Source organism: Dendrobates tinctorius, unplaced genomic scaffold (assembly GCF_039654945.1).
Source record: "Dendrobates tinctorius isolate UK_male_01 unplaced genomic scaffold, ASM3965494v1 ptg000057l, whole genome shotgun sequence".
Classification (NCBI taxonomy): Eukaryota; Metazoa; Chordata; class Amphibia; order Anura; family Dendrobatidae; genus Dendrobates; species Dendrobates tinctorius.
In genome coordinates, this window is record NW_027361725.1 from 12,456,785 (window position 1) to 12,481,334 (window position 24,550).

The 24,550-nt window shown below is 42.9% G+C and overlaps 1 protein-coding gene across 2 annotated transcripts in view; it reads left to right on the top strand.

The window, feature by feature from the left end:
* MDGA2 (MAM domain containing glycosylphosphatidylinositol anchor 2) overlaps window positions 1–24,550 on the top strand; it is a 1,066,479-nt gene that overhangs the window by 762,466 nt on the left and 279,463 nt on the right. For both annotated transcript variants that reach the window (XM_073577764.1, XM_073577765.1), the window contains exon 7: window positions 1,807–2,136. In XM_073577764.1, the coding sequence (XP_073433865.1) occupies window positions 1,807–2,136 (330 nt within the window). The remainder of the gene's footprint in view (window positions 1–1,806; window positions 2,137–24,550) is intronic.

A 24,550-nucleotide genomic window follows, 5' to 3' on the forward strand; every position in this document is an offset into this window, starting at 1 on the left:
ATCAGTCCTGATATGTCACCACCAAACTCTGAACCTCAGTTCTAATGTATCACCACCAAGTGTTGTGCCTTATTCCTGATGTATCACCACTAAGCTCTGTCCATCAGTTCTGATGTGTCACCACCAAGCTCTGTGCTTCAGTCAAGATGAGTCACCGCCAAGCTCTCTGCCTCAGTCCTGATGTGTCACCAAGCTCTGTGCATCAGTCCTGATGTGTCATCGTGAAGCTCTGTGCATCAGTTCTGATGTGTAATTGCCAAACTCAATGCTTCGGTACTGATGTGACACCAAACTCTATGCATACAATATGTTCTGATGTATAACTTCCAAGCTCTGAGCATCAGTCATGATGTGTCCTCACCAAGCTTTGTGCATAAGCCCTGATGTGTAATGACCAAACTCTATGTCTGTGTCTTGACGTATCATCACCAAGCTCTGTACATCAGTCTTGATGTTTAATTGCCGAGCTCTATACTTTAGTCTTGATGTTTAACTTCCAAGCTCTGCTGATGTTTAACTTACAAGCTCTGGACTGTACCACAGTCCTGATGTGTAACTTCCAAGCTCTATGTCTATGTCCTGATGTGCAACTTCCAAGCTCTATGTCTATGTCCTGATGTGTAATCGCCAAGCTCTATGTCTGTGTCCTGATTTGTAACTGCCAAGTGTTGTATGTAATGTAAGTCCTACGTTTAACGTTCTTTTTAATAAAGACTTATTTACCATTTGTTGTATAGCTTATGCCCTCATTAACTATTGTAATAATAATATGGATTTGCCTCAAGTGGAGCAAAACTTAGTTAAAACCTGGCGTGCATGAGTCTGTGACTGCAGCATCTTTTAGTGGGCTAAAGAACACTGTAACAGGGTCACTTGCACAGTATATGAAGGGAGATATGTGTCACTGTGCCTAATGGCATCAGTGAGGTGAAACCAGAGAATTTTCCTCCAGCGCACTACATGTTGTGAGGGTTAAGTTAAAGTTGCATACATGGGCTGGTTTTATGTGGACATCTATAGATTAGGTGTGAAGATGTCCAACTTATCTTGACCTGGAGAGCCGGCACCAGCGTGTGCTGACAGGACTTGTGTGATGTCATAGGCATGTGATCAGTCACATGGTCTGGGTTTAAATAGCTAGACTTAAGAGGCAGTGGGTGTGTTGTGTTTGGAGAGAAAAGACTCCAAGCGTGGCTCCAGGAGGAGCTGAGGTACCTGCGGGTGAATCCTGCAGGACAAGGACTCTATTGAACTTTATCTTTGTTTTGTTTTGCCATTAGGCCAGAAAGATCATGTTTACTTTGTTCAAATCTGGTACGATTTATGCTGTCTCATAATAAACCAGCAGGTGATTTACCACAAGAGGCGTTCCTGAGTTTACCTGTGCAAGCATTGAGTCAACCCCTCACATCACACATTTTCTGTTATGTTGTTATGATATATGATGGAATTCTGTACTTCAGACTGTTTTGCCCATTAGCCCCAGAGTTACTATAACAAAAATGGTTGTCTTCAGAGGCATATACAAGATTTCTTAATAAGAAGGTTACATACAGGTACAGAATTGTCAGAGCTTTCTGAAAGCCATCAACTTCTTGTACTGCAATGTCATACGTGTGTTGGGGTTTAGCTGTTGAGGGTGCCAAGGTAGTAGTTGCACCTGATGAAGACCAAAGATCCCTCTGTCGTGTGAAAAGTCACAAATATTAAAAATGGCATATGATAGGTAGGGTCTCTTTTCTCAACGATATCTGTGATGAAAAAAAACAAATTTTTCTAATTATGTATATATTTTTCTTATTCTAGCTTTAAAAAAAGGACGTTACTGGATAACCCCTGATCCCTACCACAAAGACGACAACATCCAAATTGGCCGAGAGGTAAAAATATCCTGCCAGGTGGAAGCTGTACCATCCGAGGAACTTACCTTCAGTTGGTTTAAAAATGGTCGTCCTTTACGGAGTTCTGAAAGAATGGTGATAACTCAGACAGACCCGGATGTCTCCCCTGGCACGACTAATCTGGATATCATTGATTTGAAATTTACAGACTTTGGCACATACACATGCGTTGCTTCACTCAAAGGGGGAGGTGTTCCAGATATCAGCAATGATGTGAACATATCCAGCAGTACAGGTAAGGGGATATACCTAATTTTACATTAATTCTGTTTCATTATTATTTTTTATTATATCGCCATTTATTCCATGACGCTTTACATGTTTTATATTATATATAACCCTATTTACAAGTACAATAACCTTGAACAAAATAAGACACCAACTGGTACAGGAGGAGAGAGGACCCTGCCTTCGAGGGCTCACAATCTACAAGGCATGGGTGAGGATACAGTAGGTGAGGGTAGAGCTGGTCGTGCAGCAGTATGGGGAACGAGAGTTACTGCAGGTTGTAGGCAAGTCGGAAGAGGTGGGTCTTTACGTTTCTTTTGAAGGTTTCCATTGTAGGCGAGGGTCTGATATGTTGGGGTAGAGAGATCCAAATTAGGGGGATGCACAGAAAAAAAACTTATATGCGATTGCGGTAAGAGGCGATAAGAGGGGAGTAGAGAAGGAAATCTTGTGAGAATCAGAGGTTGCATGCAGGTAAGTACCGGGAGACAAGGTCACAGATGTATGGAGGAGAAAGGTTGTGGATGGCTTTGTAGGTCATGGTGGGGGTTTTGAACTGGAGTCATTGGGCAACTTACTCTGAATATATGATTTATGGATGGTGTATGATAGTTGTGCGATTTTGCCTTTGGATCCTGAATCTTTAAGTTACACATCTGAATGCACTTACATTTTTTTTTAAATTACAATTTATTTTGTTCCATTAGAAAAATTGTCAAAAGAGTTCAGTCCCTTTAAAGTCTTTCCGAGGTCTGACTATCCTTTAAAGCCCATCTACTGAGAGCAAGAAGATAAAAGTCTGCCATATTATTTATTTTCTATTCCTCTGGATGTGGAAGCTATTACTTCAGCGTTATTTTGGCTAACGCGAGAACGACTCCTTGTAAATCATATCTGGGTTTTCATTAAAAATTGTATGGCTGGAGGGGTATTTATACTGCTTTTTTCTGTAACTGTGAAACAGAGTTCAATCAGAAGTATCAAATTAAAGACACACATCCCATCAGAGCGCCGATTGCTTCTCTCAGTTACAAAGTGATTTTTGCATCCCGGCTTTTAACACTATACACGATGTAAGTTATGTCGGGCTTTGGATGCTGCGAGGGATATAGAAATGGATGTAGAAGCTATAAATTGTGATATGATCCACTGACTTACTCAGCCGTAAGCGATGGCGCATTTTACCTCTCCCGGCAGCATCTCAAAATACGTAGCGCGGGTTTCATATTTACAAACGTAGTAGAGCGATTGTAGACAGATGCAGCGCGGCTTAGCGGTAACTTTAGTAATTTATAATAACACTATAATATGTTATTTATATAGTGCCTCAGGTAAGCCTACTGCATTGTCCAACTTTAGGGGGAACTTTTTTCTTCTTAAATGCATGGATTTTTGGCTAAAAAATCATGTTTGCTTTAACAATTTTGCACCATTTCTCTTCTATAGCCTCGGTGTTATGCCATCTATCAGTGAGCTCATGCTGATAGAAACTCTTCCATTGGACTAAGTCTTGTCTATCTTTTCTTAAGCACCTCCCAGCTGACTTACTGTATGACCACAAACCACAGTAGAATGTGCAGGGAAAGAAGGACCCTGTTAAAAGTTACATTTGTAGTTAAAGTTAATTGCAAAAAAAGATTTTAGTCCTAAATTAGTGAATTAAAAAAATTGTCCCCCAGTAATCAACAAATACCTTTAAATAAAAATACCTTTAAAATAAATAAATTAAATTAATAAAGAGGTATTTCAAGTTTCAATTCTTAATTTATTTTATTTTAAAGGTATTTTTATTTGAAAGGTATTTTACATTTTAATTTATTTAGTTTTATTCATTTTAAAAGTATTTTTTATTGAGAAGGTGTTTTACATTATGTGTATATATATACTGTATATACAGTTAGGTCCATATATATTTGGACAGAGACAACATTTTTCTAATTTTTGTTCTAGACATTACCACAATGAATTTTAAACAAAACAATTCAGATGCAGTTGAAGTTCAGACTTTCAGCTTTCATTTGAGGGTATCCACACTAAAATTGGATGAAGGGTTTAGGAGTTTCAGCTCCTTAACATGTGCCACCCTGTTTTTAAAGGGACCAAAAGTAATTGGACAATTGACTCCAAGGCTATTTCATGGACAGGTGTGGGCAATCCCTTCGTTATGTCATTCTCAATTAAGCAAATAAAAGGCCTGGAGTTGATTTGAGGTGTGGTGCTTGCATTTGGAAGGTTTTGCTGTGAAAGAAACATGCGGTCAAAGGAGCTCTCCATGCATGTGATACAGCCATCCTTAAGCTGCAAAAACAGAAAAAAACCATCCGAGAAATTGCTACAACATTAGGAGTGGCAAAATCTACAGTTTAGTACATCCTGAGAAAGAAAGAAAGCACTGGTGAACTCATCAATGCAAAAAGACCTGGGCGCCCAAAGAAGACAACAGTGGTGGATGATCGCAGAATAATCTCCACGGTGAAGAGAAGCCCCTTCACAACAGCCAACCAAGTGAACAACACTCTCCAGGAGGTAGGAGTATCAATATCCAAATCTACCATAAAGAGAAGACTGCATGAAAGTAAATACAGAGGGTTCACTGCACGGTGCAAGCCACTCATAAGCATCAAGAATAAAAAGGCTAGACTGGGCTTTGCTAAAAAAAATCTAAAAAAGCCAGCACAGTTCTGGAAGAACATTCTTTGAACAGATGAAACCAAGATCAACCTCTACCAGAATGATGGAAATAGAAAAGTATGGCGAAGGCGTGGTACAGCTCATGTTCCAAAGCATACTACATCATCTGTAAAACTGTCATGACTGCTGCCGCAGACGCGGCCCAGTAGGCGCCTCCAAGCCAATGGCGAGGGGCAGGCATCCCCCGGGGACGCAATATGGACCCTCTATACCACAGAGGGGGACCCAGGCCTACCCGAACTAGGGAAGGTCAGTGACCGGGATTCTGTGGCAGCTGAGCATGTGGACAAAGAAGACACGTAGGACTAGATAACACCGCACAACTTCAGGTATAAATAAAGTAAAGTTTACTTAAAGTAAAGTCACAGTACATAGACAAAACATGGCTAAACCAGGCTTCCGATTCCACACCTCCCAGAAGGGTACCACCCAGTGGACCCCAAGGCACCATCAGATCACTGAGGCACTGATAAGCGGGACATCGGGACACAGGCAGGACATCAGGACACACGAGGTCATCAGAACATCAGGACACATGAGGTCATCAGGACATCAGGGTACACGAGGTCATCAGGACATCAAGACACACGAGGTCATCAGGACATCAGCACACACGAGGTCATCAGGACACACGAGGTCATCAGGACATCAGGGTACACAAGGCCATCAGAACATCAGGGTCACCCACAGGACATCAGAGTCACTGGCAGACATCAGACGGGAGTCGTTTGGTTCCGAACATCCAACACGACCTACAGGCACCACTGCAGTCATCCAGCTCTAGGCTCCAGGCAGCGGTCATCAGGTTCCAGACTGTGGTCGACAGGCTCCGGGCATCAGACCTAGGAAGGAACTCAAGCGTGATGGTGCTAACACCGCAGGATTGCTGGGCCTGCATGGAGCTAACACCGCATGGTAGTCAGAGCACAGCATAGTAGATGCTCAGCAGGAACACCGGCTACAAGAGTCTCAGAGTCACTGGGTACGGGGCTCCAAACACAGAGGGATTCCAGGAACATAACACAGCAGACAGTTCAGACATAGGTTCGGGATAGGTACAGGATCAAGGATTCAATCCTGGATACACCGCCTCCAGGCCAGGGCGAATTTAGATGGGGTCAGGTACAGGATCAGGGATTCAGGCCCGGAAATACCGCCTCCGGGGCAGGGCCAGGCTACAGGACAAAGCAGGAATCAAGGCAGGGAATTTGATATCATAACCGAGACAGACGAGGTCCAGAGACACGAGACACACAAAGCAAAGTTCAGGAGCTTTGTGAGTTGTGAGTAGCTCTGGCCCCGCCCATAGGGCAGGGTAAGTTTATAAAGGAGCTGCCCCTCAGGAATTGGCTAGGGACAGCATTTCAAGTACACACACTAACCCTGATAAAAGCAGGGGAGGTGTGGCCGCGCATGCCCTAAGCACACAGAAACCATTGCAGCACAGTCAGTGCAGCCTAGAGCACCTGGCATCGTCTGCAAGCCTAGACACACGTGGAAAGTCACCAGCTGCAAATGACCTCACAACCCACGGACAGCTTCCATAGCGGCGACCAGAGACCGTACATGTGAATGGTCAAGCAGCAGAGCAAAGACCTAACAACAAATGTGCAGCTACGAAGCAGAGCAGGGAACTGAGCAGGCGCCATACAGGTAAAAGCAAGCAGCATCTCAGCTCAATTAGGGGGAAAGGAGCAAAGGGTTAAAGCAAAAAACATGCATTGTCACACCGACAAGCAGACACAGACAGAACGGCATCACAAAACACGACAGAGGCAGTGTGATGGCTTAGGCATGCATGGCTGCCAGTGGCACTGGGTGACTAGTGTTTATTGATGATGTGACACAAGACAGAAGCAGCCGAATGAATTCTGAGGTATTCAGAGCCATACTGTGTGCTCAGATCCAGCCAAATGCAGCCAAACTGATTGGTCGTCGTTTCATACTACAGGTGGACAATGACCCAAAACATAAAGCCAAAGCAACCCAGGAGTTTATTAAAGCAAAGAAGTGGAATATTCTTGAATGGCCAAGTCAGTCACCTGATCTCAACCCAATTGAGCATGCATTTCACTTGTTAAAGACTAAATTTCAGACAGAAAGGCCCACAAACAAACAGCAACTGAAAACCACCGCAGTGAAGGCCTGGCAGAGCATCAAAAAGGAGGAAGCACAGCGTCTGGTGATGTCCATGAGTTCAAGACATCAGGCAGTCATTGCCAACAAAGGGTTTTCAACCAAGTACTAGAAATGAACATTTTATTTACAATTATTTAATCTGTCCAATTACTTTTGGTCCCTTTAAAAATAGGGTGGCACATGTTAAGGAGCTGAAACTCCTATACCCTTCATACAGTTTTAATATGGATACCCTCAAATGAAAGCTGAAAGTCTGAACTTCAACTGCATCTGAATTGTTTTCTTTAAAATTCATTGTGGTATTGTCTAGAACCAAAATTAGAAAAATGTTGTCTCTGTCCAAATATATACAGACCTAACTGTATATATATATATATATATATATATATATATATATATATACTGCATATATATATGTACTGTAAATATAATACATTTGAAATTTCTGAAATAAAAACAAACAATAAAATAAGAGTTAAATAAATTAATAAACCTTTGAAATTTAAATACCTTTAAAATAAGTAAAATTAAATGAAAAATAAAATGCAAGTTAAATAAATAAAAATACATTTAAATAAAAATAGCTCTAAAATAAATAAAATTAAAATAAAAAAAGTAAAAATTAGATAATGAAATTTCAAATAACAAGTAAAAAAGTAAAAATACCTTTACAATAAATAATATTAAATAAAAGAAAAATAAATGAATAAGATAAAAATAAACAATATTTAAAATGTCATTTAAATAAAAAATACCTTAAAATAGATACATTTCGGCTGCATTGGCTAACAGGTGGCATCCTGACAGTGCTAAGTTTAAAGTCAAGGAGCTTTTCAGTACAACCCATTTTTTATGGACATTTTCAGTGTTTTAGTCTGACAAGTCTTTTAACTATTTGGTGATGTACGGTAAAAGCATGCCATTCCTAAAGCCGAATGATGAGCTCCATATATAGCTAAGCTCACTCCATGCGGCGCAGTTGCCGGTGCACCGGAGAGTTACTGCTGCAATCAGAGTTTTCTCTGATCACAACAATTTGATTTGCTAAATGCTGAAGTCAATCATGAGAGGAACATTTAGGATGTTAGAAATAGTACGCAGGGCTAATAAAATATGTAATTATAAAAATATATACACGGTATATAAAAAATACAAGTATCTCATGGTAAACGGATCGCCTTTAAATTTTTGGGAACCCAATTTTCTGAAATACTTGTTTTTCCGAGAAACTCATGCAGCTTGATTTTTTTTAAAACAAGCTACAATACATGGAAAAATTACAGACCATTTTTTTTCATTTTGCCGAGAGAAGACAAGATAGAATGAAAAAGAAAGTCTTTAAAATGACTGTTTTTAGTGTGTGATAGGAACTGGAAGATCCGCAAGATGCAATTTTAAGGATAAGAATAGAGATGTTGTCCAACACAGATTGACATGTTACACCTTTTCGAGAGCTCTCCATTGAGCTTTTCTGCTGGGTTGAGTGTTTCCAAGGCTTTCATTTACATGCTTTTTAGTGTGCCTTTGGTAGAGAACAATAGAAATATTCTTGGAACTCAAGTTTATGGTTGGTTCTTGGTCACCTAAAACATATTTCCTTTACCTTCACAACAAGGAAAAAAGCCTTGACAAGTGCTTGACGTAATTCTAGTTCTAGATGTTGAGGAGCCGGTCAGGAACTGGAATATTGAATATTTTTCCATCTACGATTGATGCGAGATATCATCAGATATTCAGCTTAGAATGACAGAAGGCAACAGAATAATTGGAAATTCTTGGGAGTTAAACGTCTGTTGTGCTCCTTTGGCATTTTTCATGCAGATATGCAAAATTGCTCAAATTAAAAAAAGACCATTAAAAGTCAAAACCAGATTAATCTAAAATTATAAAGCATTTCATGAAAGAAGCCATGACCTTTCATGTTCACTTGCCAGAGGCCCAAAAATTATTCCTGTTTGGGGAATACAACCCAGGTTGTTCAGTGAAGAAGCTAAATGTTTTTCAACAATTAGATCAAAAATTATCCCTTTTAAAAAGCATTGCTTTTTAAGGAGCCGTTTCAGGATTTTTTTTCTACCCTGTACAGAGAGCGGTGTCTGGAACACTCAAAACGTACGTTGGGGTCTTTCCATCTGGCTCAGGGTCGCCATTCTACCTCTGGTAAGCTCCGCCCCCTGGTGCTACCTGTTTATACAAGTTGCATACTCTGCATTTCTATGTTTTTCCATACTTAGGGACCGATCTTACCAGTGTATACTACCTGCTATATATGCACTTTCTATGCTTTGTTGTATGGCACAGACAATGTTTGATTACTTTTCTACCCATGATGGGTGACCTTGTTATATCTGTTTGTTCTTGCATATCATCACTTTACCCTTTTTACCCCTTCTTATTAATGGTTTTCATTAAAAATTTATACTTGTTTTACTATATTCACCTGTTACTCCTTATTCTCCTGTTGATTTCATGCTATTTGGAGTTGGTGTTGTTCTCTACAGGGTGGGTCACTACTAGTGTCACCAACCTTGCATCCAGTATGCAACTGTGATTTTTTTCTCCGACCCTGTACAGTGTAGCACTTCCTGCAGCAGTATAGTATAGGTATAGAGCACTATGGAGAAGCAGGATATGTGTGTGGCTGTCTATCGACAGCGACTGCACAGTATAGAATATGAAGGGATAGGCAAAGAGATGTCTGGCTGTGTTGGACCAGCACTAGCGGTCTCCGGCATCATTAGCACAGTAAAGATAGAATATGATGCACAGGCAGTAAACTGGCAGCAGCAGAACAATGTAGAATACGATGGACAAGTAGGCAGATGGCACAGCTGTTCTAATTATTGACATCAGCCATGCATGAATGAAAATTCAGCAGTGATGCATATTGTATTTTGCTAAATATAATTTTTTTTCCTATCTTTTGGAGGGCAATCTTGTTCACCTGGGCATAACAAAGCCACCTACCACACTAAATAACATCTCTGACAGTACACTCATCTGGGCATGATTGCAAAGCCATGGCAAACTGGGCAACTTCTTGACACTGGTCCATTCTGCTGACCCAGAAATCCATGGCATTTGGACACAGGATATTGGCTAGATAAAGGACACAGTTCAGGTTCGACTGAAAACTGCTGTTCAGCCGGTCTATCTCTACCTTTAATTCACTGCCAAAGATCCACAAGAATGCGCTCTCTCCCCCTGGTTACCCAATCATATCCGGCAGGGGTTATTTCCTAGAAAATGTGAATCAGTGGATTGATTCCAAACTTAAATCTTTGGTGTAAGAGTTACCCTCCTTCCTCAAAGATACAGGGGAAGTCCTTTCAAAAGTTGACAAACTCCAATTAGGTAAAGATACTGTGCTGGTGACAGCGAATGTTGAGTCCCTGTACAGCAGAATATGCCATAAAGATGGACTTAAGGCCATTGCGTTCTTCTTGAGTGTGTCTATCCTCCCTATGGGTATAAAAAAACTTTTTGATTGAGTTATTACAGTTTGCTTTGACTCACAATTTTTTTTGTTTTTAAGGGATCTTTCTTCCTATAGCTCCAGGGCATGGCTATGGGGGCATCCTTTGCACCTACGTATGCCAACCTCTTCCTGGGGCTGTGGGAGAGGGACCTCTTCCTGTTTGATCAACTGACATCAATGTGATGCGTCCTCTCATGGACACGGTACATTGATGATATTTTGCTGATCTGGCAGGATCAACAGAATCACTAGAAAAAAAAAAATTTTCTGCTTTAAGCAACAATGATTATAGCATTCATCTTACATACAAATGCAGTATTGGTGAAATTGATATTTTAGATGTCATTCTGAAAAGAGATGAGAAGGATGAGATTCAAACAAGCATTTACCGTAAGGTAACAGCCACAAATGCATTATTACATGCTTCTTCCTCCCACCCCTGTCACATCATCCAAGCTGTCCCTACTGGACAATTTTAACGGCTTTGGAGATTATGCTGTAGTGAGCAGGATTTTTATGCTCAAGCCGATGATTTAAAATCACGTCTAAAAGTCTAAAAGAACATGGCTACAGTGGGAAAGCCTTTAATAGGGCAAAACACTCGTCAAGGCATGAAATCCTTTACAAATCTCAAAATAAAGTAAATAATGAGATGGTCCGTTTCATTACCAATTACCATTAGCAGTTCCACTCATTAAGAAAAGTGTTGGAGAAATCATGGCCAATCCTAAAGGCAGAACTGGTCCTTTCAAGATTTCTACCTGCGCAGAGATCACGGAATTTGAGGGACATTTTGGTCCACAGCCATTATGTGGGTGAGACCTCAAAAACATTTTTAAACAATATGGCTTCAAGGCATGGATGTGTCCCCTGTGGCCGCTGTGTCGCATGCCCTAACATTGAGCGATGAGATGTGTTTTCCAATTCTGATGATTCCCGTGAATATAAAATATTAAAGCGCATCACATGCACAAGTGTTAATGTTATCTATTATGCCACCTGCCCTTGTGCGAAAATTTATGTAGGTCTCACAAAGCGCTAATTAAAGGTGCGCACAAGAGAACATGTTTTGGGCATTGCGGCAGCGGCGGCACAGGTGGACTCATTCACGCTCAAAACAATTCCTCGTCATTTTAAATTCCATCATGGCTGTGATGGCAGTCTTTTAAGGGTAAGAGGGATTGACATGATTAAGACTATCATTCGTGGTGGTGGGGACTCAAGGAGACTTGCACAAATGGAGTCCACATGGATTGGGACATTGGGGGCCCTCCATCCATCTGACCTCAATGAAAATCTAAGTTATGCCCCATTCCTATAATCTTCCGCATGTTTTTTATAATGAGTCATCTTGTGGCATGCGATCATGATGCTGCTGTACCATTTTAGTTTCTATTTCTTTCTTCTTTATTGTTATTTTTTATATTGATTTTAACTGTTTGTGATTGTATCTCCTGTGCAGCAATTTTGAACATGTTTCTCTTGGTCTCACCAATGATATCTGACAACCATCTGACAACCATCAAATTGGACCATGTTATCCTAATTTTCTCTGGCGCTATTTGCAATCATTGAATTTTTTCTAATTGCTATAATGAATATGCTTTATATATTGGGATCAATATTGTTATGCATATATATTGTCATGGCTCTGGATGGGAATTCCTTTCCCCATCCTGAGCTTTACGGAGTTAACTTTGCTGGCCTCCTTTTGGTTTGGGGAGGGCTATACTAACCCATTATCCTGTGGGGGTTTTGTCAGTGATCGTTCTGTCCTCGGCTGAACAGCTGACCTTGCTATACCTGTGTATACCGTTTGTTCCCATGTGCTTGTCCTGTGTATGATCCGGCTTGTCCCTCATTTTGTGTGTACGCGCTGATTCTGTACCTCTGCTATGTCTCTGGTTCTGACCTCTGGCTTGCTCTCTTACTGCCCTCCTTGTCTGTGCCCTTGGTTACTGCGTTCCTGTCTGGCTTTTCTGACTTCGGCTTGTATTTGACCACTCTTTAGTCTGTGCCCTTGGATACTGTGTTTTCCTCTGGCTAATGAACCAGGCTTGTCTGACCACTCTCTATCCCCCTTGCACAGAGTTTAGCTCGTTCTCCAGCCACTCCCCCTGTGATCACATGTCTCAGGTCCTGTTTAGTGCGGCTTGCTCTCAGCAGCAGCCATACACTTCTTTTAGTTACTGCTGTATCCCCATTCACTCCCTCTAGTGTTTTTTCCCTGGACACAATCTGTGTATCCATCACATTATCAGTGACCTAAAAAAAATTTTTTTCCCTTGTGTGAGGGTTGTGGTTTTCTCTCGTGTTATCCTCTGTGTGCTCTCTCAGAGCAGGTCACCAATTTAACCCAGATGATGCAGAAATTGTCTAAGGAGCAGAGGACTTTGGCTCAGTCCCATCAGCAGGTGCAGAGGGATGTTGCTGATGCTGTTCGAGGTGCTCATCTCTCTGGGGTTCAGGATGGGGGAGCTACTGATGTTTTGTTATTTTCTCCTGAGCCTTCAGGTAAGTTACCCGATACCTTCTCTGGGGATAAGAAAAAATTTCAGGCCTTTAAATAGGGTTGTAAGCTATTGTTTTCTTTGGGACCCCATTCTTCTGGGGATGAGGGTCAAAGGGTGGGGGTTGTCATCTTGTTATTAAGGGAGGCTCCGCAGGCTTGGACTTTTTCTCTTCCACCCATGGCTCCGGAAAGAATGTCTGTGGATCGGTTCTTTCAGGCCCTTGGGCAAATCTATGATGAACCTGATCGTGTGTGACTGGGTGAGGATATGGTTATGAGTCTGTCCCAGGGGAAACACTCGGCCAAGTGGTACTGTTCAGAGTTTAGGAGGTGGGCAGCAGAGGTGTCTTGGAATGATTCAACCTTCAGGAGACTGTTCCGTCGTGGCCTGCCTGAACACCTTAAGAACGCTTTGGCATTACATCCTCCATCGGACACTCTTGAGGAAGCCATGACACAGGCCGTCTGCATGGACCGTAGACTCTGTGCTAGAGGAGTGACGCAGCAGGAGACCCCCTTGTATCCCATCAAGGTTGATTCCTCATCGTCTGTGGAACCCATGGAGGTGGGAGCTGTGTCCTTTAAGGAAAAGGAGAGGAGAAGCCGCAAGGAAAATAAACTTTGCTTCTACTGTGGGGCACCAGGACACTGGAGAAAGGACTGCCCCTCTTGCCCTCCATCCTCCAAGGTGTCGAGAAATGTCTAGGTCTGGGTAATGGTCGAGGAGGTTACCCAGACCCTCAAGTACATTTTTCCTCAAAGTCTAAAATTCTACTCCAGGTGGAGCTTGGGGTAGATGATAATCTATTCCCTACTAAAGCGTTTGTGGATTGTGGTTCTACCATTAATTTGATTGACTCTAACTTGGTTACACTCTGTAAGATATGTAAGATAGGGACAGTTAGGCTCGAGACGCCACTAAAAGTTGTGGCCATTGACTCCACTCCCCTCACCAAGTGGGGGCTCACTCATGTCTTGAAAATGTTCTTGCTTAAGGTGAGCTCATCTCATATGGAGCATATTACTTGCTTTGTTTTGGACAAATTACCTGCAGGGTTGGTTCTGGGTTTTCCCTGGTTACAACATTATAATCCTGTAATTAACTGGGAGACCAGAGAAATTGTCCAGTGGGGGTCAAAATGTGTTAACCAATGTTGCAATTCTGTGTCTGTTTCGTCTGTCGGTCCGGAGGGTATTCCGGAGTACCTGAAGGATTTCGAAGATGTGTTCTCCAAAAACGAGGCTGAGGTTTTACCACCATATCGTCCTTTTCATTGCGCCATTGATTTGATTCTAGGTGTTAAATTACCCAAGGCCCGGTTGTTTAACCTTTCAGGCCATGAAGGAGTATATTGTTGGGGAACATCTGTAAGGGGCATATTTGTCCTTCTGTTTCTCCTGTGGCAGCCAGGTTTTCCTTTGTTAAAAAGAAAGATGGTGGTTTGCGCCCTTGACTCGACTTTCGGGAACTCAATAAGATCACGGTGAGAAACACGTCCCTGCTCGCTCTTATTCCCATTTTGCATGATCAGTTGTCTGGGGTTAAATGGTTTTCTAAATTAGATTTATGGGGTGCCTATAACCTGAATAGGATATGAGAGGGAGAAGAGTGGAAAACTGTATTTCTCACGTCCAAGGGTCTTTTTGAAAATCTGGTTATGCCTTTTGGGCTGGCAAATGCTCCAGCCGTCTTTCAAAATAATATAAATTTTGTGTTTTCAGACCTCATCGTTCGCTTTGCAGTTATATACCTAGATGACATTTTGATTTATTCCTCAGACAAACAAGCTCATGTGGGACATTTGCGTACCGTTCTCCAGAGACTTAGAGAATCAACTTTTTGCTAAGTTGGAAAAATGTTCATTTTTTGTGCAGGAATTGTCATTTTTGGGGTTTCTTGTATCTAAGGAGGGTTAAGAAGAAGAAAAGCAATATCTCTAGATATGGGAACTCCACAATATATAGAAAAAATATCAAATTTTATTTATAGATTTCAACACATACATGAAAAAGCACAAGAAACATTAAAAACAATTAAAAAAGTGCAAAGTGCAGTCATGTCAAGTCATAGAATGATGATACAATGACTCTCGCACGTCAAAAAATCCCCACACAACAACAATAATATCTGGAAAAATATCAGGCAGGCAACCTCTAAAGATTTTCAATATTGCATGTAATACATCCCATATCTAGATATATTGCTTTTCTTCTTCTTGTCAACTGTTTTTGAATATATCTTTGGTGAACCCCTTATCCTTTTTTTACTAGTTCAGTGGTGCCCTCCATTCAGTTATTTTCACGTATTTAAGGAGGGTTTTTGCATGGACCCTGAGAAGGTCCAGGCTATCGTTGATTGGGTTCAGCCTCGAGACTTGAAGGGGTTACAGCACTTTCTGGGGTTCGCAAATTATTACCGGAAATTCATCAAGGGATTTTCACAGGTGGTTAAACCCCTTACTGCACTTCAGGGTGCAGATGTAAAAAATTGGTCAGCGTCTGCTGTGGAATCTTTTTTGACCATAAAAAAGGGTTTTATGTCCACCTTTGTGCTGGTGCAACCGGATCCATCCAGACCTTTTAACGTGGAGGTCGACGCTTCTGAAGTGGGGGTGGGGGCAGTCGTCACAGGGTCCACCCTCTCTGACCAATGTTAAACTATGCGCCTTCTTTTCCAAGACGTTGTCTCCAGCCAAGGGAAATTATGATGTGGGTAAAAGAGAGCTTCTTGCGTTTAAGTTGGCTTTTGAGGAATGGAGGCATTTTTTGGAGGGTGCGGCTCATCCCATCACTGTGATTACTGATCATAAAAATTTAGCCTACAGTGAGTCTGCCAAAAGATTGACTCCTAGGCAGGCCCGGTGGTCACTTTTTTTCTCGGTTTCAGTTTTCCATTACATTTTGTCTTGGTTCAAAAAACATAAAGGCCAATGCATTGTCCCAAAATTTCGACTCTGTGTCCCCTCCCAATCCTCCATTCTTCAACCTGGGGTGGTTGTGGCTGATATCTCATCTGAATTCAGCAGAAGATCATGGAGGCCCAATCTCTAACTCCCAGGTCTACACCATTGACAAATTGTTTGTCCCTGAACAATTTTGTTTAAGGCTCCTTCAGGAGTTCCATGATTCTGTTTTGAGTGGGCATCCTAGGATCTCGGCCACTTGTGGGGCAAAGGCTAGGGTCTTTTGGTGGCCCTTACTGATTGCTGATGTCAGAAAGTTTGTGTCTGCGTGTGGAACTTGTGCTCGCACTATGAGTCCTCATAGCTGGCCGGCTGGGGAATTGGTGCTTTTGCCAATTCCTGATAGATCATGGACTCATCTGTCCATGGATTTTATCAACAATCTCCCTCCTTCCAGGGGCAATACCATTATGTGGGTGGTAGTGGACATGTTCTCTAAGCAAGCCCATTTTGTACCTTTATCTGCTCTACCTTCCGCAGAGACATTGTCCAGGTTGTTTGTGCAATATGTGGTGCGTTTGCATGGCATGCCGTTGAATGTGGTGTCTGACAGAGGTGTCAAATTTGATGCTAAGTTTTTGGGGGTGTTTTGTATAAAGTTGGGTGTTTCTTTGTCCTTTTCCTCTGCATTTCATCCGAAGTCAAATGGCCAGACTGAATGTACAAATCAGTCTCTGGAAGAAATTTTATGATGTCTAGCCTCCACTCAACAAGAGAATTGGTGCAATGTTTTGCCTTTAGCTGAGTTCGCTTTTAATAATCATGTTAGCCAGGCCACTGGCATGTCCCCTTACTTGCCAATTATGGGTTTAATCCACCTTTTGGGGGGTTCTCTCATTTGGACTCTGGTTGTCCTGGGGCTGAGGGGGATGGACATGAGATAACTCAGTGCTCCCTTCCACATCCACTTGCTGCTACTTCTCCACATATGGCTGCATGTAACATTAAACTTGAGGGTCCCCAGCAGGACTGTGATGAATATATAGAAATTGCAGTTCTTTCTCCATGTCAGCCTTCTCTGGCTGAATCATCTGCTTTGTGTAAAAAGGCATCAAACATTTTTAGCATGATTTGTGGGAATCAAGTCACAGACTGTTAGAATTCTCTAGGTCCAATGATTTTATTTAAATTTTAGATTCATTAATAATAATAATAATAATAATAATAATACATTTTATTTCTATAGCGCCGACATATTCCGCAGCACTTTACATTTCAGAGGGGATTTGTACAGACAATAGACATTACAGCTAGTGTTGAGCGATACCTTCCGATATCGGGAAATATCGGATCGGATTGGATCGGACCGATACCCTAAAAATATCGGATATCGCCGATTCCGATGCCGGAAAAAAATGCAAGTCAATGGGACACAAATATCGGAATGAAAATAAACCCTTACTTTCCTTGTAGGTTAATTCTACATGAAGGAAAACAACTAAGAATAATGTAGAATCTATTGGGGGAGGTGGAGGAGACATTAAAGGCATAGAGGTTTAGCCCAATCAAATGGAACAGCAGGAATTTTTTTTTAAGACGTTCGGAGTTACAAAGATATTGATTATGTTAAAAGGGGTTGTGTAGCAATAGAGGGAGACGTTCAGAAAAGGCACATGTTGGCGGAGTGTTGGAACGGAGTGCTTCATCTAGCTTGGAGGTTGACTGAGCCCCTGACCCGGAGGACACGGCACAGATGCGGGCACCTATATGCACATCAGACTGTGAGTAAAGTTTTGGAACTACATGCCCTGTTGTCCTCCAGTTATTCCTGCGCCAACACACTCAGCACTGCTACATCTCTGTGCCTGGCACTGCACCATCTACATCTCTTCACTACCTCTCCATCTACACTGCCCTGGGACTACTGCCCTACCTGTGGAGGGCCACAACATCATTGCTGCACCACACCATCTGTCCCAGAGGATCTGTCTGCAGCGTCGGCTTAATATCTTCATTGCCGAACACCACAGGTGGCGTCACGAATCATTCACTCATAAACTTTAATCATCATCCACACGTTCAACATTTCCCTTTTACAATGGATGCCCAGTGCCACGGACCGGGTCACAGCTACCGTGACATCTCCCATTGAAACCAATGGGCCCGGTACCAAGTACCCCACCAGCCCTGGCGGGTGATCCAACTTGGCGGAAATACATAACAGAACAGGTTGTCCGAGCTTTTCACATAATCTCAGTGCATATCTAGGCTGCAGAATGCTGACAATAAGTAATTTACCTTCTGTGGCTAGTCTGCACGGTTTCCAAGATATCATCTCTTGCTTCTAAGATAAACGTCCAGGGGGGATGTGCTCTGGCATTGAAATGAGAACTTGCCGTTTCCTCCTCCCTCACTAGTTTCACTTTTCATAGATCACTGTTCAGCGTGTGTCTGGGGGAGGAGCAGCTGGGTGGTCTGCTCGCAGCCAATCACAGCCATGCCAGTAGTTACATGCCTAACATGCCTAACAGGATGTGCCCACACTTCTTAGGATTCCTCATTGGCTGAATAAAATCAAACTGGCTCATAGCATTATGGGAACTTCCGATTCCGGTATTCGATATGCAAAAAGTATCGGAACTCAGTATCGGAATTCCGATACCGCGAATATTGGCCGATACCCGATATTTGCAGTATTGGAATGCTCAACACTAATTACAGCATAACAATAATCACATAGATTATAACAAATACCAAGAGGAATGAGGGCCCTGCTCGCAAGCATACAATCTATGTGGAAAAAGGGGAGACACGAAAGGTGGGTGGTAACAATTGCCCTGATTATTTGGAACAGCCATAATTTTAAGTGTGTAACAGTACAGACACAGAGGGCTAATGGATACATAAAGCATGTGGGAACATGATGCGGGGGAACCTGGTTATGGTAAAACTTTTGACTGTGCCACCCAGGGATATATTAGGTTAAGGTGTTGAGGCGGTAGGACAGTCTGAATAAATGCGTTTTCAGGGCACGCTTAAACTTGTGGGGATTGGGGACTAATCGTATTGACCTGGGAAGTGCATTCCAAAGAATTGGCGCAGCACGTGTAAAGTCTTGGAGACAGGAGTGGGAGGTTCTGATTGTTGAGGATGCTAACCTCAGGTCATTAGCAGAATGGAGGGCGCGGGTAGGGTGGTATACTGAAACAAGGGAGGAGATGTAGGGTGGTGCTGAGCCATGGAGTGCTTTGTGGGTGAGGGTAATAAGTTTGTACTGGATTCTGGAGTGGATGGGTAGCCAGTGTAATGACTGAACAAGGTAGAGACATTGGTGTAACGATTGGCGAGGAATATGATCCTGGCTGCAGCATTCAAGACAGATTGAAGAGGGGAGAGTTTGGTAAGAGGGAGACCGATTAGAAGAGAGTTACAATAATTGAGATGAGAACGAATAAGAGAAACAGTAAGAGTTTTTGCGGAGTCAAAAGTAAGAAAAGGTCGAAATCTAGAAATGTTTTTGAGGTGCAGATGACAAGAGCGAGCCAGTGATCGAATGTGGGGGGCAAAGGACAGCTCGGTGTCAAGTATGACCCCAAGGCCGCGGGCATGTTGCTAGGGAGTAATAGTGGAACCACACACGGAAATGGCAGTGTCGGGTATAGGTACATTAGTAGAGGGAGGAAACACAAGGAGCTCAGTCTTTGACAGGTTCAGTTTCAGATATAGTGAGGACATGATGTTAGACACAGCATTTAGACAATCGCCGGTGTTTTCTAGAAAGGTTGGCGTGATGTCAGGAGAAGAAGCGTATAATTGGGTGTCATCAGCATAGAGATGGTACTGGAAACCAAATCTACTGATTGTTTGACCAATAGGGGCAGTGTACAAGGAGAAGAGGAGGGGGCCTAGAACCGATCCTTGAGGAACCCCAACAGTAAGGGGAAGGTGAGAGGAGGATGAACCGGCAATAAGATACAGTAAAGGAGCGGTCAGAGAGATAGTGTCATGATCCATGCGGGATCATGTCAGATAAGAGCACTGGTAACCTTTTTTTTTCCTCTCTCTAAGCTTCGTGCTTAGAGATAGTTTTTCCCCCGGTGGTCAGTATGGTCATTGCACTGGTGTGCTTAGAGATAGTTTTGCCCCGGTGGCCAGTATGGTCATTGCACTGGTGTTTTTAGAGATAGTTTTGCCCTCAGTGGTGGTTAGTGTAATTGCACGGGAATCACTAACAGGTGTGTTTACTCAATAAAGGTGTGTCAGTTGTGCTCACTAGAGATATTATTGTTGGTCTTTTCCAACCATCCTGGATGATGGAGGAGAGTCCAGGGCAGCTCAGTCAGAGTCCTCGAGTGGCAGCTATGGTGTCAGTGAGGAATTCGTGTAAAGCATGGTGGAGTGGCAGCTATGGTGTCAGTGAAGAATTCTTGCAAAGCTTGGTGGAGTGGCAGCTATGGTGTAGAGCTGCACTCAGTTGCTGGACTCTTTTGCTGGAAGCTGCACTCAGGTGCTGGACTCCGTTGTTGGACAGCTGCAATTAGGTGCTGGACTCTGTTGCTCCAAGGCGGCACTCGGGTACTGGACAATTACACGTGCCGTGTCCTGTTGTATTAGTTACCGGCCTGCTGGCCGTGTCACACAGGACGGGGCATGTGACAGATAGGAGAAGAACCAGGAGAGAGCGGTGTACTTGAGGCCAATGGAACGGAGCATAGTGAGGAGGAGCTGATGATCCACAGTGTCAAATGCTGCAGAGAGATCCAAGAGAATTAGTGTTATGAATGAGTCAACGAAGGAGGAAAAAACAAAAATACAAGCTAAGTCCAGAAAACCGGAGAGGTTGGTAGCTATCGGATTGCAGACCCCTGATCCTATTCACCACAACTAACAGTAGCTGTGGGGGGTTCCTACGGTGCCCTAGACCCCTCGTTCACAGCCGGAGAACTAAATAAGCCTAAAGAAAGAAAGGGGAAATCTAAACTGCCCCAGAGCAGACCCCAAAGCAATAGACAGCCCCCAACAAGTATTGTCTGTGAAAAGCAGATGAAAACACGAACACAGACAGAAAGACAGGTTGAGCAAACGATGGGGCCCAACTAACTAAATAGGAAAGGACAGAAAAGATGCTGGCTGCAATCCGCAAAAAACCCTACCAAAAATGTCCCAACCGTCTGATAGGGAAAAAGGCCCTGAAGTCGCTAGACTTCAAAATCACTATATCAGCCCTCAGGTATATTCTGAAAACGGAGCAAAGAGATAAACTGATCAGAGACAAAAATGGAGCTCAGCCCGTCCCAACAAAGGCAGGCTGAACACAAAACACGAAGCAAACAGACAAAATCTCATGGAAAAATAAAAGAGCAAAAACTTAGCTTTCAGTAGACAGGACTAACTGCAAGAGCTCAGAGCAGAAAGGATCACCAGCACCCCTGTAGGGCGTCGGCTGCCTTATATCCACTCAGTGATTCTGGGTGTCCAATCAGGCTCCACCTGTTCAGATGACAGGTTCTTCTCAACCCAATCAATTTCACTACCTCTCTTCACCAGCAGAGGGAGTTCATCAGACATCAACGGTGAAGGGGAAAATGAACTCACAACAGTACCCCCCCCTTGAGGAGGGGTCACCGAACCCTCATCCACGCCACCAGGATGATCAGGATGGGCCCGTTTAAAAGCACGAACCAATCTTTCGGCATGAATATCGGATGCAGGGACCCAAGAATTATCCTCCTGGCCATAACCCTTCCATTTAGCCAAATACTGGAGTCTCCCTCTAGCCAGGCGAGAATCCAGTATCTTCTCAACCTCATATTCCACATTACCTTCCACCAATACAGGGTCAGGAGGTGCCACCACAGGAACTACTGGCTCAACAAACCTCTTTACCAGAGACTTATGAAACACGTTATGGATCTTAAATGTAACAGCAAGAGCCAATCGAAAAGAGACAGGATTAAGAATCTCCAAAATCTTGTAAGGTCCAATAAATCTAGGTTTAAACTTTGGAGAAGCCACCTTCATAGAGATATTCTTTGATGACAACCAAACCATATCACTCACCTTAAACTGGGGACCTATGGTCCTATGACGGTTGGAAAACGGCTGGGCCTTTTCCTGGGAGAGAGACAACCTATCCACCACTTGGTCCCAGATCTGGTGCATTCTCTCCACCACAGTGTCAACACCTGGGCAGGCAGAAGACTCCACCTGCCCTGAAGAGAATCGAGGATGAAACCCAAAGTTACAAAAAAAAGGTCACATCAAAGTGGCAGAACTAGCTCTATCATTTAAAGCAAATTCTGCCAAGGGCAAAAATGAAACCCAATCATCCTGATCAGCAGAAATAAAACATCTCAAATACGACTCCAAAGTCTGGTTTGTTCTCTCCATCTGCCCATTGGTCTGAGGGTGAAACGCAGAGAAGAAGGACAACTGAATTCCCAGCTTGGAACAGAAAGTCCTCCAAAATCTAGAAATAAACTGAACTCCTCTGTCAGATACAATGTTCTCAGGAATCCCGTGCAAGCGAACCACCTGTTGCAAAAACAAGGGCACCAACTCTGAGGAAGATGGCAACTAAGGGAGTGGTACAAGATGGACCATCTTAGAGAATCTATCACAAATCACCCAAATAACAGTCATTCTCTGAGAGACAGGCATATCAGAGATAAAATCCATTGAAATATGGGTCCATGGCCTCCTGGGCACCGGCAAAGGCATCAGCAGCCCACTAGAGCAAGAACAAGGTTTAGACCGGGAGCAAGTCCCACAGGACTGCACAAAACTCCTGACATCAAGAGACAAGGCGGGCCACCAAAAAGACCGACTCACCAAATCTCTAATACCAAAATACCTGGATGACCAGCCAATGCAGAGCAATGAACTTCAGACATCACTCTCTTCCTCCACTGGTCAGGAACATACAATTTTCCAATGGGACAATGCTCAGGTTTGTCCTCCTGAAACTCTTCCAGAGCACGTCTCAAATCGGGCGAGATGGCAGAAAGAACTACCCCCACACCTAAGATGGTAGCAGGCTTGGTCACAACAGGAGAGTCAGCAAAGAAACTCCTAGAGAGGGCGTCTGCCTTGACATTCTTAGTGCCTGGAAGAAAAGAGACCACAAAATCAAAACGTGTGAAAAGCAAGGCCCACCTAGCCTGTCTAGGATTCAAGCGTTTGGCCGACTCCTTGAGAAGAACCTGTCATCTGAACAGGTGGAGCCTGATTGGACACCCGGAATCACTGAGTGGATATAAGGCAGCCGACGCCCTACAGGGGGCTGGTGATTTTGTTATGAATAGTCACCGAAGGAGGAAAAAACAAAAATATAAGCTAAGTCCAGAACACCGGAGAGGTTGGTAGCTATCGAATTGCAGACCCCTGATCCTAATCACCACAACTAACAGTAGCCATAGGGGGTACCTACGGTGCCCTAGACCCCTCATTCACAGCCAGAGAAATAAGCCTAAAGAAAGAAAGGGGAAATCTAAACTGCCCCAGAGCAGACCCCAAAGCAATAGACAACCCCCAACAAGTATTGTCGGTGAAAAGCAGATGAAAACAAAAACACAGACAGAAAGACAGGTTGAGCAAATGATGGGGCCCAACTAACTAAATAGGAAAGGACAGAAAAGATGATGGCTGCAATCCACAAAAAAACCTACCAAAAATGTCCCAACCGTCTGATAGGGAAAAAGGCCCTGAAGTCGCTAGACTTCAAAATCACTATATCAGCCCTCAGGTATATTCTGAAAACAGAGCAAAGAGATAAACTGATCAGAGACAAAAATGGAGCTCAGCCCGTCCCAACAAAGGCAGGCTGAACACAAAACACGAAGCAAACAGACAAAATCTCATGGAAAAATAAGAGAGCAAAAATTTAGCTTTTAGTAGACAGGACTAACTGGTTGCAAGAGCTCAGAGCAGAAAGGATCACCAGCACCCCTGTAGGACGTCGGCTGCCTTATATCCACTCAGTGATTCCGGGTGTCCAATCAGGCTCCACCTGTTCTGATGACAGGTTCTTCTCAACCCAATCAATTTCACTACCTCTCTTCACCAGCAGAGGGAGTTCATCAGACATAAACGGTGAAGGGGAAAATGAACTCACAACAAATTAGCATGGAGTAATGACCATTGGTTTAGCTGTTAGTAGATCATTAGAGACTTTAGTGAGGGCAGTTTCAGTAGAGTGTAAAGAGCGGAAACCAGATTTTAGAGGGTCAAAAAGAGAGTTACCAAAGAGATAGCGGATAAGACGGGAGTGGAACAGGCGTTCCTGGAGTTCATTCATTCAAATAATTTGCTCATCTTTCATTATGACTTATTCCAATCACTTCTATTTTGGGGTGAGGCAGGAGTGAGATCTGGCAAAGGGTCATGACTTAGAATTTCTAATCTCCTTTTGCAAACATGAAAGTAGGAAGAGAGTCCTTACAGTGAGATATAAGACCGAACAGGAAAATAATAAGTAGGGAATTTCTGTAGCTTTTTTTTATCTGTCACTCTATTTTTATTGCAAAATGTAATCGAAAGAAATAAAAATGAAGGGAAGAATAACTATTTGTATGCATTTTTCATTTTCCGTGTTCTTCTAGCATCAAATGTATTTCAAACTTATATATAAAAATTTTACAAAATAATGGAAAGATAAAGACAAAGCAATGTTCCCTTCCTCCTAGTCTGTTGACTATTG